Below are 15,929 nucleotides of genomic sequence, written 5' to 3'. Positions count from 1 at the left end.
TCTGCATTTAACCCATCCAATGCACACACACAGCAGTGAATAGAGAACACACACACACCCGGAGCGGCAGCACCTCAGTCATGGTTACTGAAGGTGGAAGAGACTCCAACCCACGACCTTCAGGTTACAAGTCCGACTCTCTAACCATTAGGCCACTACTGCCCCTGCTTCTAGTGGAGAAACAGAGGGGTAGCTGTGGCATAATGGTTAGAGGCTCATCTGATATCAGAAACAGTCAAACGTTTATCAGTGAACAAAACCAGATCTTGAAGTACCTGTTGATAAAAAGAAACATTCTTTGAGCAAACACTAAACCACAAATCATCTGGATGCTATTTTGCGTACATTACGTACTTTTAGTGGAGAAAGAAATGAGGGGGTGAGATTTTCATTTCCACAAAAAAAAATGTACCCCCCAATAAGGGCCACCCTAATGTTTACCTGCGTGCATATTTCGCCAGCTTCTCCTCCTCCCAAGCTGTGTTCCCTCCTCCAAAGTTCTTATTGGCTGTTCGCTCCAAACCCTAATGAAAGAAGCACCAACTGAACTGAACGATTCAATGTTCTTGTCAACATACAAGCCCTTCACACTGGGTTTAGAGAATGATGCATAAATTCATCACACACTGTTATTTCTGTTACTTGTAAGACTTTTATATTAACGTTCTATTAAAATATTTTTTGGATGTTGTTTATTTCTATGTTTTGTGCATATAAAAGAATGTGTTTAAAAAAATGAAAATAACAACAAAAAAAGACAGATGTCTGCACATTCATTATAAATTACATAGATTTTAAGAAGTATTAACTGCAGCTCAGAAGGTTTATTTAGAAAATCAGAGCAATATTTGGATCTGTCAGGTCTTCATGAGGATGAGGACTGTACCTGATGAAGACCTGACTGACTGAAACACTGCACTGGTGTTTGGTAAATAAACTGTCTGTAACTCTCAGGGTGCTGATATTTATCTTTTTTTTATTATTTATTGTCATTTACTACTTTGTTTTTTTTTTCATATAAATTGAAGGTCATTCAAGACCCTATTTGACTCTGAAGTAAGCTACAAAGTTGTCACCCAGACCTTGATGAATCGGTCAGTGAGTCTGCGGCAGGTCTGACAGGGCGCCGTCCTCACTGTCCCGACAGACAGGAGCGAGCACAGCACCAGCACTGACACGAGCGGCCACGACCAGCACATCCCGTCCTGCACACACACACACACGGATCATTCACACTACACACAACAGCTCCACACGCTGCTGCTTTAACATACGTGTGTTTTCACTTTTCATCTTGACACACAAAGTCAGGGGTCTGCCAATATTTTTTCCACACTGTTTACAGTAGTTTATGATTACTGGAAAAGGATTTTTAAAAACCATTCTATAGAGAAATCTCTTGCTGAGAAAAGTACATATTCTAGAAAAGTATATAGTAGTCAACATTTGAAGTGGATCAAAACCTTGACTCAAAGTTGTCCTAAAACCTAAAAGCGTTCTTGTCTTAGGACAACTTTGATTAACTATTTTGATCCACTTCAAATGTTGACTACTGTATATTCGCTATATCAAAAAGCATGGGTTTATTTAAGATTTTATTGACTTCCATCCTTGCTATTCATCATTTTAAAATTCCTTGATATTGCCCAATAGTTCATGACTGTGGGAATCCTGTGAGACCTATGAAATCATGTGATATGAAACACTGTGTTTGACTTTTCACTTTCACTATTTCACTGTATATATACACTACCGGTCAAAAGTCTGGGATCAGTAAGACTTATAATGTCATTTAAAGAAGTCTCTTATGCTTATCAAGGCTGCATTTATTTGATCAAAAATACAGAAAAAAACAGTAATCTTGTAAAATGTTATTACAATATAAAAGAATGGCTTCTATTTTAATACTCTTTAAAATGTAATTTATTTCTGTGATGTGCAGCTTTATTTCCATCATCATGACTCCAGTATAAAGTGTCACATGATCCTTCAGAAATCATTCTAATATGCTGATTTATTATTAGAATTATCAATGTTGGCAACATTTGTGCTGCCAAATATTTTTTTGAAAACTGCGATATTTTTTTCAGGATTCTTTGATGAATAAAAAGTTTAAAAGAACAGCATTTATTAAAAATAGAAATCTCTTCTAACAATATAAATCTTTGCTATCACTTCTTAACAATTTAGCACATTCTTGCTAAATAAAAGTTTTAATTTCTTTCAAAAAAAGAAAGAATAAAAATTTACTAACCCCAAACTTTTGAATGGTAGTGTATATTGTTAAAAAAGATTTCTATTTTAAATAAATTCTCTTCTTTTAAACTTTTTATTCATCAAAGAATCCTGAAAAAAAGTATCATAGGTTTAAAAAAAAATAAAAAATTAAGCAGCACAACAGTTTATAATAATAAATCAGTATATTAGAATAATTTCTGAAGGATCATGTGACACTGAACACTGAAGTAATGATGCTGAAAATTCAGCTTTGCATCACAAGAATAAATTAGATTTTAATGCATGTTAAAATAGAAAAACGTTATTTTACGTCATAATAATATTTCACAATATAAATAGTTTTCCTGTATTTCTGATCAAATAAATGTAGCACTGACGAGCATATGAAACTTTAAAAAAAAAATAAAAAAAATTGTTCTGATCCCAAACTTTTGACCAGTAGTGTGTGTGTATATATATATTTGTTTGTTTGTTTTTCTTTTAATGCAAAACATTTTCACTAGTGGACCTGACTGTAGCACGGCTTGTGATAAATAAATATGACATGAAAGAGCCATATGGTGTGCTGTGGTTATGAGTCTCAAAAGCATCCTTAAACTGCTCAAGCCCTTATGGATCAGCTCCTCTTCCTGTCTGATGTTTGTTTGGGGCAGATCTGATCTGGACTCTTCCCTCAGTCCGGTGATGCTGATGCTGATGTGATGCTGATGCTGCTGTATGTAGGCCAGATCAAAGGTGCTCAACAGCATCTGCACACACCGAATGACTGAATGCCTTCTCGAGGTCCTATATTCATGCAACACTGCAGCTCTAGTCTTCAAATGAACGATGTCATTCGTTGCATTGCTCATGTACACAGGATTCATTAAACTGCAACAGTGTTTCTGCGGCGATGGCTGCGACGCGACACTACATCGAAACAAACGCTGTTACATTTACACGCTTTTATTTGAATATCACGTATGCCGGAGCGTTCTGTTCCGTGTACTCACTTTATAAGATCGCGTTTGGTGGTAAACAGCCTCCAAATCCCTTTGACGCGTTTCCAGGAGCAGTTATAACATCTCCGACACCGCTCGCTCTTCTAGCTCATTCTGCAGCTGATCGCTCAAGTCCCGCCTCCTCGTGTAAACAGCCAATCCTTTCAAAGAACGATTCTGATGCGCCAATCAGACCGCCGTGTGCCGTGGATCATGTTTCGTCAACGCCCTGCCCACTTTATTTAACCTTATGGCGACACACATATATGTGTGTGTGTGTGTGTGTGTGTGTGTGTGTGTGTGTGTGTCTATATATATATATATATATATACATATATATATATATATATATTTTAGATATTTATTTTAGATATTTATTTTAGATATTTTTATGAATGTATGTTTTTTTTTGTTTGTTTGTTTTACCCATGAGAACTGACATGTCATTTAATTAAAAAATCACTAGTTGCTGAACATAATCATACAAATAAACCAATAGGGGAGACTGGGGCTTGTTGTCACACTTTTTACTGTATAGGCATACAACTTCAAACCACAAATATTTTTTCAAAAATATCGATAAAAGACAAATCAATCATGCAACCGGACACCTGACTCAAAAGCTTACAGTTTACATCGAATACAAGAAATATAGCTTATTACCATCTGTGTTTTCTAAGATACAGCCTTTGTGCCTCCTCTGTACTCCATATGGCACAGCAGTTTAATTGTGCATTAGTCAGAGGAAAAAAAACCAGTGACTTCTCTCACAGTTTTGACCTTCTCTTACATTTGTCTTCGGAGTTCTGTCATGTTTTGTGTGTCTTCATGTTCTCAAGAGGAAGGCCAGCTGGTCTCTTGTGGTTTCTTATGTAAAACAAGCTCTGGTCCATCCTGCAGACTCTATTCTGAGCTTGAGATAAGGCATACATTTACATATCATTTATACATTTTTACATCAGTTTATTCAGACCTGGGCAGTTTCCTGAACACCAGTCATCATGCGGGTCACACAGTGTCTATAGGTGCGGTCACGTTAGATTTCATGGGTTAAAAAAAGCTCCAATGTCTATTATCAATAGTGATTTATAAAGCACAGCTCACACAGAAGTCCCTTTCAAACCAAGCAGCTTCATGTTGGTGAAGGCTGTGAATCCACACGATCAACCCGAACATGAGAAATCCTCGTGCCAAACTCCAGATCACACAGACTCCTTCCAAAATGACTGGATTTCGCTCGTGAAATTTCACTGAGCTGCGCTACTTCTGAGTACACGTTAAGGGAATAGTTCACTAAAAATTAAAACATGCTGAAAATGCTCACTCTCAGGCCAAGATCAGGATGAGTGTGTTTCTTCATCAGGTTTGTAGAAATGTAGCACTGCATCAGTGTCTCAGCAATGGATGCTCTGCAGTGAATGGGTGCCGTCAGAATGAGAGTCCAAACAGCTGATAAAAACATCACAAGTAAAACACAAGTAATCCACAGCACTCCAGTCCAGTCCATCAGTTAATGTCTTAATGCTGGATGTGTTTCATCTTTTGTCTTCTCCAGATGTTCACTGATGGACTGGAGTGCTGTGGATTACTTGTGGATTATTGTGATGTTTTTATCAGCTGTTTTGCGTGAACTGTTCCTGTAAGAGCCTTGTTTCTGTCCAGAATAAGGTCCAGCAAGGACCAGACCTCATGCCGCTTAGTCAAAGGTCTGGCTGAGACTAGTTTAGACCCACCCTGCAGTGTCTGTTTTTGTGTGGACAGCAGGGTTCGACTAGTCTGCCTGTAGCCGGACAGTTTCCCAGGCTTCCTCCGTCTCAGGCTCTACAGAGTCCCGAGGGAGCCTTGCACGCATGTGTCCTGTAGCTCCCGCGAGCCCTTGGAGCGCCCCTGATACTGCTCTCAACGCGCGCCCCCTCGCACCCACCCGCTCTGATACTCTTTGTCCCTTACGAGGCCCCTGCGTGAGCTCCATTATGAAGTCCAGACTCTGAGAAGGCAGGCTGAACAGAGGCAGCTCCCCTGAAGAACTCCGGCAGGGCCCGTCGCAGGGCTCTGCCCATCAAACCAGACCAGCATGAACCGCTCTCCGGCTCGACCCAGCAGATACTTCAGAATGCAGCTCAGCGATGCGTCGAAGACCTCGGAGCACGTCAGGGACTGGACACCCCTGTTTACCCACGTCTGTCTTTCTTCTTGTGGTTTCTGCTTGGCAACTCGACAGCCCCATTCCTCGGCCCGCTCGCAGGCCGCCTGGGTCAGGACCAGCACCGCCTTGCCCCCGCGCCGCTGAACCCGGTCCAGACAGGAGTGCAGCCAGGGCACGGGCCCCAGGGCGCTGATCTCCGAGCAGCTCCACAGGTCCAGAGAGACGCTGAAGCCCACGGCGGAGAGACTGGAGCACAGACGGCACACCGGCTCAGTGACGGTGCAGTCCGCATCGAGAGGACACACCAGCAGCACCTCCACACCCCCCACCGCAGCTGAAAACACATGACCGTCACTCACAACAACTACAGGAACTGACCAGCATGAGAGGAGAGAGCAAGAAGGAAACTCACGCTTCACATCGTCCACCTTCAGCCATCTGAACACGCAGCCTGTTATAGAGAGAGAAGGGTTATTACCACTCCGGCTCACAAACATACACATTTTACACAAAGATCAAACAGATTAAAAATAATATACGTAGATTAAAAATAATGCACATAGAAACTCAAGCCTGTTTATGTATTGAGAAATTATTTCCATTACATATGATTCCATTTCTCCACCCAGTCCCTGCGGTACTGTAAAAGAGTGAGGACGGTCTGATGGTCTGAGGTCAGTTTCACAGTGTCTTACGTTCATCGTGTGCATGTAATTTAATGCCCTACAAACTTCGTATGCAAATATGTATACAAGGTAAAGTCTAGGGTGGAGTATGGAGCTTAACGTGACAAAACTATTAGAATTTTAATTGTGTACATTTTAATTATTGACCAGTGTCATTCAACAAAACTGAATATTATGTGGCATTTAGTATAGTTTTGAATTGGATTTTTTTTTTACTTGAATATTGAACATTTGAAATTTAACACAGTTTATTTTTTTATTTTTTTTATGGCAGGGAAAACATGGTAATACGTAGTGGCCACAAGATCATTTTGTCGAGGTAAGGATAGTGGCCATGACAAAACTACTTGAACCGAACATGTCCCCTCCCTGTCGCCGTAGTAACTGGCCAAAATGGTTTATTCGACTTTTCGGGGATCATCTACTCTTCCCTGTGGATGACTTTCTGTACAATCTGAATTTCGGTGTTTTGAATTTTAGAATATTGAATTTAATGTTCTGAATTCCTCTTCATCTTGAAAACTTGAAGCTGTATTTTTTAAAACTGGATATTTGCAGTCTAAGAATTCAGAACAAAAAAATCCGCTGTTAGAAATTACGTCTATTAAAAATCTGCCATAAAAAAATCAATCAAATTAATTGTGTTAAATTTCAAATGTTCAATATTCAAGTAAAAAAAAAAAAAATCTAATTCTAAACGATGTTAAATGCCACATAATATTCTTCAGTTTTGTTAAATGACAAGTGTGAATAATTCAAATTTAAATAGTTTTGTCATATTTTAAGCTCCATAGTGGAGGGGTTGGTTTAGACCTGAAATAATCAACAGGATCAACAGGGAAAAAAAACTTAACCATGAAAACACTTGAATCTGACTATTTTCTCAATCAGATTCCAAAATAGCTTGCACACACTGCAACAGTGCCATAATGTGTGTTTACATACGTTTTTGTCACATGAACATGTGAATCACATGAATCCCTGCCAGACCCGAGACTCGAAGTCAGACTCTCTAACCATCAGGCCACGACTGTTTTGTTTGGAATACATAAATCCACATGAAAAGAAAAATGTGAATCAGACTGCAAAATTTATTCTTCATATAATCACAAATTTCCGAATCTGAAATAGGATTGGATTAATTCCTATTGAGGAAAATTAGAGCATGTAAAGATACCTATTAACTGACCATTGTCCCAACCACTGACTTCATACATAGCAGTGCTAGTTTCATGTCTCTCTGCGCTCTCTTTGTTCTGCTCATCCTGTTGAGTGTTTATTTTGTCATGATGACCAGCTGACCTTTCAACAGTACAGTATATATTTTCCACCAGTATGCCACTGTTTTCTACACGCATACGAATTCATAGCTTTAATGGGGTTCAATTATAGTTGCACAATTTCAGCTATTATTGCAAGTTAAAAACCTGATAAATTATTTGTAAAAAAGGTAAAAAGGAGTTTTAAAAGTTTTAAAAGTCTGGGGTAAGATTTTTAAAATGTCTCTTCTGCCCAACAAGGCTACATTTATTTGATCAAAAATACAGCAAAAGCAGTATTACTGTGAAATATTATTAGAGTTTTAAACAGCTGCTTTCTATGTGAATCTCTGTTAAACTGTAATTTATTTCTGTGATGCGCAGTCTTCAGTGTGACATGATCTTCAGGAATCATTCTAATACACTGATTTGCTGCTCAAGAAACTTTTCTGATTATTATCAGTGTTTGTGACACTGTCACACAGGACACATGTTTTAACCTGCTCAATATATTATAATGATTTCATGTATGAGTTTTAATAGGTTTTCATGTTGTCTTAGCCATTTTATTCCTCTTAACCATTTTAATGTGTGTATGACTCTGGGTCTGCTGAACAGTATAAAGGAGGCAGCATGACAAACAGACAGGGTCTTTGACCAAAAGCTGGATGAGGAGTTACCTTTGTGGACTTACCATTCCAGAACTGCACTTTATTGGATTATCACCTTCTTTGGATTGTATATACACCCGTGGACACTTCTCACATTCACATTTGAACTTAAAGCATGCTGGAATTCTTAAGGACTGTTTTAAGCGTATGGAAAGGAAAGCCTCTGTGCTTTTAACAGCCTAGGATTTCAATTTTTTTTTTTATTGTGTTGTTTTAAGTCCCTTGTGAACATTGTAAATACATATTTGATTTTCACTTTTAACATTGTTGTCTGACTTTTTAAACACTCAAAGCCCCCACACAGTTTAATCTGACCCCATTTTAAATTCATGTAATTCGGCCAGTAAAGCCGATCATTACACTGAAAACCGTTGTGCTGCTTCCTGTTTTAGTGTAATCTGTGTTCTACTCACTCTTCAGTGTGCCCTGCACTGCATAGGCTGCCAGCACCGACAGACTCACGAGCAGCGCACACAGCACCAGCGGCACGCTCCAGCGATCCCTCGACACTGCAGCAGAGAAACAACCAGCTGGTATTACATCACATCTGCAATGCTTTATGTTGTAGTACTAAAGTTAAAACTGCTCCCTATGTAGAACTAATGGATGTGAGTTCTTGCCTTCAAAAGGACATACTGGTCCCAGGAAACCATCCACTCCTGCCACTTTAACCTGGACAAGAGACACAACGCTGCCAGTTCCCCAAAAACACACAGGTATGTCAGAAATTAACTGCAAACGTGATAAAATACATATTAGGTACCTGCACACACAATGAAGGATGGCGCTCCACTTGTACAAACTCTCCTTTTAACTGCTGTAAAAGATGAAAGAAAAATAAGTGTAAGAGAAGTATACTTCAGAAGCACACTTGAGTTTACTTGTACTGTCAAGTCAAGTCTCATGATTACTATAGCTTATACAGTTCTCATTCTTGTGATTTTTGAATCAACCCCTAACCCTAATTATTATTAAACGTCACCATGTGACTTGTCCTGCACCATATTAGATATCTCAAGCACATGTTCACACCCAGTGTCTGTGCTGGGTCTCTATCCAGCTGTCATTCAGCCGGGTGTGGACCTGAGATCTGCTGCTGACCGCATGGCAGCTGCTGTCCAGTCCTGAGCCCTTCCTACACAACCACAGCTGAGCCTCCAGCCTGCAGGGGGCGCTGAGACTCCAGACCAGAGCCTTGTGATGAGCTTCAGTCTCTGCCAAAGACACGGACACGCTGGAGCCTGAGACAGCTGAGAACCAAACCAGAGCGAAACACTTGTGAGGTTAGACAGTGTTTGCACTGACTGCATTATTTACTGAGCTGAAGAATATCTTTTCTATGATTTCCTCCAAAACAAACAAAACTGTCCTTTTTCTCATTTTAAATGTGCTTACAGTGGAGATCTATAGAGCTTGTGAGATGGAGGTTGAAACTTGTGTCTTTCCTTCTCTTTAGTCCAACATGAAAATGTTTTATTCCTACTACTGTAGTACTAGTAGTACTTTCCTACTCCCTTCTAGAAAGCCATTTCCAGCCCGTAAACCTTTGAGTGTACCGATGTGCGGCTGAATATTTTGAATATATTTGAATGCCATACCTGTTTCGTTCAAAAATGGACAATACTCGGTTCGAGGAAAGTTTCCCCAAATCTATGTAAAGGTAGAAAGAGAATAAGCATCAGTTAAAGAGCAAGAAAAACTGCAGCAGCAACAACAACAATAATAATACTGTAGCTTCCCACATAACTAATATACTTTCTTGGTAGACAGTTTTTACATAGTTCTCGCATGTTCAAATATAAACATCGCTGTATTAGCTTTCAATCTTTAGTCAGTGTTATTTATTTGAAAGAAAATCTATTCTGTATCTTTGTATGCATGACTTTAGTGATGCTTTTTTATTTATTTGTTTACTAATTCAATAATTCAACTTTTCCTTAATTCAACCCTGTTCTAACTTGTACTATTCTAAACCATGCCTGAAACTTTGTAAAACGAGCACCTCTTGTGTCTTACTGCCTCTTTATGATAAATCACTTGCTGTATTCCTCATGTATTAGTCACTTTAGATAAAAGTGTCTGCTAAATGAATAAATGTAAATAAACATTACCTCGAAGCACAGACAGGGGGCGACAGAGCTGAGTAAAAGCTCAAACTCATGGCTGGCATTATTCTTTACATTAAGGAAGACACAGAAAAACAAGTCAAAACTTAAATGAACCAATTAAGTGCAAATGTATTATAGAGCAGCGTGACATACCCATTCCACCTTGAGACAGCGTCCCTTCCTGCCCAGCTTCTGGCATGCGGAAAACTCCTGGAAACTCTCTTTATCTTCATTGGCCACATACAGTTTCATTGCTCCTGTCACATTGTCAGTTTTCTTGTGCAGCTTGGGGGGGGCGAGACTGGAAGACAAAGCCAATGAGAGGAGGTTAGGGATAGGGGCTTAATGATTACTGATGAGTCCAGCAGATCTATGAAAAAAACCTCATTGACTAAATCAGATAAGCTTTTTGCCAACTCAAAATGTCAGACGGACTACAAGACGTTATTCTAAAGTTGTCCTCTAGAGGGAACCTCAGGATAAGAATCAGTTTCCATCACTCTAAAAAACAAATAAATAATTTTACAGAGGTAAATGTTTAGAGGTAAAAAATTTTTAAAAAACAACAACCTGTGCTTCATATCCTTATGTATATTTGTCTTCCTGAAAATTAAAATTTACAAACTGATATCTAGGTTCACACGTAGACAGGTTTTAAGGGTTTCAGCAATATCTCAGGGATGAACTGTTAATATCAATGTGAATGACACATGAATGTTCATAAATTAAAATGTGTAAATGGCTCAGAATAATGACTTTTAGTAAACAAGCTACAAAAAAATATCATTATAGTTTCATAATGATGAATAAACTTTCAAATTCAATTCCCGTCTCGAGGTCCTTTACCGATCCCGCTCCCCTCTCTCCACCCAACTCTCCCATACCAACAAAATACCCACAAATCCCAATAAAGCCATAGAAAACCCATAAATATAACTTTTTTTTGTAAATGAACCTTGTAAGTCATGTCTTCCAGGAGGCAAATGCAATTTCACCCTCCAAAAGTAAACTACCTATTCCCTATTCCCTGAGACTCTACCTGTCCCTCTACATGGTGGGCTATGGTACCGGTTGCATAGAAACCCCTAAATATTTTTTTGGAGAGGAATATACTCCCCAGTATGCTACAGCTCCCCCTCCACTCCTGAACCCTATGTCTGCTCTGACACGATCGTGGAGGCTGTCCTTGAACTCTCTGTGCTCCCAGTCCATGCTGCACCATGGTTTCTTGCTCCGCTGCCTCTGCATTTACTTCTGGCTCCAACGTGGTCACAATCTCCACCAACTCCTCTTGGGCCTCCTGATCCCCTAGCTCTGGCCCTCGATGTACCACCTGCAGAATTTTTGCAGAGCACTTTCCTCCACCAACTCTAATCAAACACATCTGAACCAGCTCATCAGGGTCTTCAGGACTACTAGAAAGATACAGGCAGGTGAGTTTGAATCAAGGTTGGAGCAAAACTCTGCAGGACTGTGGCTCTCCAGGACCGATGTTGGCCACCCCTGGTCTAGTTAGTCCTGTTAACCCCAGGGTATATAAACCCTTGTGTTTTCTTTTACTTTCTTTTACATTTCAATTACTTTAAGAAAATGTTTTTTGAATTAAAGATACATTTTCTATGGCTTATTTAGCTCATATTTGCCAAGGGTAACATCTGTGGGAGGGCACTGTATGATGTGAAAATACTAATGGCCTGGTTTCATAAAGAGGGTTAGGTTAAGCAAGGATTAGGCAATAGGTCAATTAGGACATTTAAGTAGTTTTTATAAATGTACCTTAGAAAAAAACCTTACTCTGGTGTGCATCTTGAGACAAAATAAAGGCACTGACATATTTTAAGATCAACTCAGATTTACATTTTAATCTGGGATTAGGCTTAAATCTTGTCTGTGAAACCGGGGGCATATGTAAATTATGCAATTACTGATTTAAAGGAATTTCTCGAGCCACGCAAATGATCTTGTGGTGCTACTAGCACACTTAGCCAATTGTCAACTCTCATAATATTTTTTAAAAAGTAATGTTTTCTTGGGATATATTCATGATATGCCGCCAGGGTGTGACGCTGAAGAATCTAACATTTATTTGTTGCTGAAACATTTGTAAAACCCTACTACATGTACCTTATATAATACTTCATACTCGTAAGAAATAACCAATATGTACTTTTATGACACTAAGCCAGTAACATGTAACTTTCCCTGGACCTGCCCTATTTAAATGAATTTTCCCTTTTAAGTAAACTTTTCCATAATGGATTGGTGTTTGCCATTAGTGTTTGATTTCAGGGTAGCTACAGCTGCTGCTTTTTACACAGAGTTTGTTGGCATTCACTGAAGTAGTTTGAACTAGTCTTTACAGTGCATTCAAACTACACGCTTCATCAGGATACATGATGCCTTGAAAATCGAACCTGTGATCTGTAACTTTATTACCGTTTTTCTCATTCGCTTTGGTGCATTTCTCGAATCATCCTTAATATTTGCAAAGAAGTATGTGCATTTCTCAAAACCAATTCGTACAAACAGCACCACACAATGGGTTACCTGCAAAAGGCTGTAACTTACTCAAAATCTTTAGTTCATCTCTCAAAAGCAAGTATTTATGTCAATAAACAAATCAGTGCTATCAGAATGAAAAGTCCTTGTGTCATTGTTCACAAACAAGATAGTCAAAATGCTTAGTCATGTTGTCAATATAACAGTGCACTTTGTTAGTGTTTTCTGATGTAATCTATGGCAACATTTTGGATGACAGTTACTGTATTGAAGAGTATGCCATATGCTTATGTATACAGTATATATCCATTTACAAAAGTACAAATTTTACACATTACTGTATGTGGATATTGACTGAAAGAGGCTGGATAGTTTTCCTAGTTACACTTTTACTAGTGGTCTGACAAAAAAAAAAAAAAAAAACCTTTACACACTGTCATTGTGATATAGAAAAGGAAACAGAAATATGGGCACAAAGATGAAAATAAAAATAGAAGTAATAAGTCCATAGTCAATTTGTAAATCTTGTGTTGTCCTCTGTCTATACAGTATATGCTTTCCAACTGAAGATTCATGAGATGAACCTATTTCAGAGAAATGCTTTATCATTGCTTGATCTACATTCTCTTTATTAGTCAAGATTCACTTTGCACAATTCATGCCATATTTACGAAAAGTCTAAAAAATAAATGTGTAAGAAAAAACGTGCTTGGCAGTTTATGACAGCTAGATGAACCCATTCTGCATTTAATGACTTATACGATGAACTAAAGACTAGATGTTTTGAGAGGTAAGACTATTCCACAGAAAACGATATAATACATTTTGAGCAACATGACATTAGCAACTGATAATGTAGGAAACCACAGATAAATGTGCATAATCAATTGCATGAATGTACAAAAGTAATCGCAACTTGTTCAAAAGAATGAGAAACTGGTTTTATGATGTGTGTTTAATGACTAGATGATGATGGGAGGTTGTACAAGTAGTTTGAGAGAATTTCATTTCTGATTTGAGAAATGCACCAAAGTGACTGAGAAAAACTTTATTGCCACTCTACCAGTCACATAAACTAGACAGTTAAACTGGACACACCTCTTAACTTACCCTTACAGAAGATGGCATCTAAACCCTTGGAACACACTGAAAGAGAAAAATGCATTGGGGCCATCCTCAACGAATGTTCAGCAGTCATTTTCGTGTCTCAAATACTTAGTGAAAGAGGTGTGCATGTTTTATAGCATATTTTACCTTCCTCTTTGAAGGAAGATCGACAAGTTTACTTTGTGCATGATTGCAAGTGTTTGTGCATGAAGAATGGACTACAACAGAACTGCCGAGCTCTGCCTCCGGTATCTCCACCACTAAAGACATCCACACCTACGACACATACACCTGAAACATCAGCTCATAGCCGAACAAACACTTCACAAATCAAAGCCAAACTAGAAAAGGTTTAAATATAATGTTAGCTTGACAAAGCCTTGCCCAAAATTGGAAAAATGTCTGAAGCTGAGGCTTTAAGTCTAGCCTTGAGAGAACTTGCAGGTTGAAAGGTATGCCAACATTATCTTATCTGAATACTTGAGCAGATTTAAGAGAGATATGAAAGAGATTAGAAAGCTGAAATGTGGTTGCTAAAAGTGTGCAGTTGCTAAGGTGTTCTGCTTGGTAGACCATTGGTATGTGACGATAGATAGATAGATAGATAGATAGATAGATAGATAGATAGATAGATAGATAGATAGATAGATATAGACAGAGGATAGATCAGATAGATAGATAGATAGATAGACCAGATAGACAGACAGATAGCATCAGACAGAGACAGATAGATATACAGACAGATAGAGTATAGAGATAGATAGATAGATAGATAGATAGATAGATAGATAGATAGATAGACCGATAGACTGATAGACAGATAGATAGATAGATAGATAGATAGATAGATAGATAGATAGATAGACCGATAGACTGATAGCACAGACAGATAGACAGACAGACAGACAGAGTAGATAGATAGATATACAGACAGATAGATAGATAGATAGATAGTATAGATAGATAGATAGATAGATAGATAGATAATAGACGGACGGACGGTAGATTCGATGGATGGATGGCATGGATACCATCTGTTGACCTGCAGTGTAGCTTTGTCATCAAACGCTGAGGAACGGACTGTGAACCGGAGCGTGCTGGAGTGGCTCTGTGAAGAGTATGTGTAACACACACGAACAGTGGCGGCAGACGTCATGTTGTCAAGGTCTTCTTGATGAGCGCCTCCATGCATTTCCTCGTGGGGCTCCTCTGCCTCTTCATCACCACTGCCATCACCCGTCACAGCTTGATCTGCCATCTAACACAGCATCAACACACCTCAAGACATCATCCTGCTGTCAGAGAACCAAACCGACTGTGATGACGCACCTGTGACTGTGACGTTCACCAGGACTTTCAGGCACAAGCTCCAGGTCTGCTGCTTCTGGCACTGCACACTGTAGGCATCTAGACTGCTCACATAGACATGCTCGTCATCCTGAATACAGGTACGGCCACCCTAAGACAAGACACAATTAGACAAATGAAGGGCAGTGAAGTGCACAGGTCTGCCAGTCAGGGGTCAAACATCTGTCATACACTAATTCACACATCCATCTAGGTTTTTCTTACCTGAATTACTTCACAGTAAATTATACCCTGCAGAGACAGAACAATGAACAAAGATTCAGTCAACATTAACACACTAACAGAAACACTTACATAATATTTATAACACACACCAGAGACATATACATCACATGACATATATATATATATTAGGGCTGTCCTCGACTAAGGATTTTTTCTGGTCGACTTCATTTTAAGCATTTAGTCGACCCTGCCCTCTCTTCAATGCGCCCGACCCGGATGTGCTGTATTCTAATCAAAACTATCGGCGCGAGGTCATAATTACCAATATTTTGTTCACTTTAACATTATTCTTTAAACACTATTTCTGTAAAATGGTGCTTTAGAATAATTACGGCAGAAATAATTATTTTATAATTATTAAATCATTATTTAAATTGATTAGCCCCATAAAACCTACTGTTTTTATATTTTGATATGTGACGATGCATTCATACATTAATTATATTCATTAAAATTATTAATTTTACCATGGTAAAACTTTCAAACTGGTCGTGCAGCAACTGTTACCTTGGCATATTCACCATGGTAAAATTAATAATTTTAATGAATATAATTAATGTATGAATGCATCGTCACATATCAAAATAAAAACAGTGGGTTTTATGGGGCTAATCAACGTAAATAATGATTTAATAATTATAA

The 15,929-nt window shown here is 38.6% G+C and overlaps 2 protein-coding genes across 3 annotated transcripts in view; both read right to left on the bottom strand.

Annotated features, from left to right (window-relative positions):
* Positions 1 to 3,349, bottom strand: part of LOC109095499 (protein disulfide isomerase Creld1) — a 28,182-nt gene extending 24,833 nt beyond the window's left edge. Inside the window, exons 1-3 of one of the 2 annotated variants that reach the window (XM_042762979.1) lie at positions 3,231 to 3,349; positions 1,083 to 1,205; positions 442 to 524 (exon numbers count right to left, since the gene is read on the bottom strand). In XM_042762979.1, the coding sequence (XP_042618913.1) occupies positions 442 to 524; positions 1,083 to 1,199 (200 nt within the window). In that variant the 5' untranslated portion in view covers positions 1,200 to 1,205; positions 3,231 to 3,349. The remainder of the gene's footprint in view (positions 1 to 441; positions 525 to 1,082; positions 1,206 to 3,230) is intronic. The other variant, XM_042762978.1, reaches the window with a different exon arrangement.
* A 1,444-nt stretch (positions 3,350 to 4,793) lies between these two features.
* LOC122145873 (interleukin-17 receptor C-like) lies at positions 4,794 to 11,300 on the bottom strand. Its single transcript, XM_042761461.1, is given in 12 exon segments — positions 4,794 to 5,235; positions 5,237 to 5,257; positions 5,259 to 5,698; positions 5,777 to 5,815; positions 8,394 to 8,489; positions 8,601 to 8,652; positions 8,744 to 8,797; positions 9,013 to 9,230; positions 9,579 to 9,630; positions 10,092 to 10,154; positions 10,242 to 10,389; positions 11,239 to 11,300. Coding segments are annotated over 12 exon segments (1,491 nt in total). The 3' UTR covers positions 4,794 to 4,989.
* Between the last annotated feature and the right edge of the window lie 4,629 nt (positions 11,301 to 15,929).

Source organism: Cyprinus carpio, chromosome A8, assembly GCF_018340385.1.
Source record: "Cyprinus carpio isolate SPL01 chromosome A8, ASM1834038v1, whole genome shotgun sequence".
Classification (NCBI taxonomy): domain Eukaryota; kingdom Metazoa; phylum Chordata; class Actinopteri; order Cypriniformes; family Cyprinidae; genus Cyprinus; species Cyprinus carpio.
Note: the sequence above shows the minus strand (reverse complement) of the source record. Positions and strands in the feature narration are given on the sequence as shown.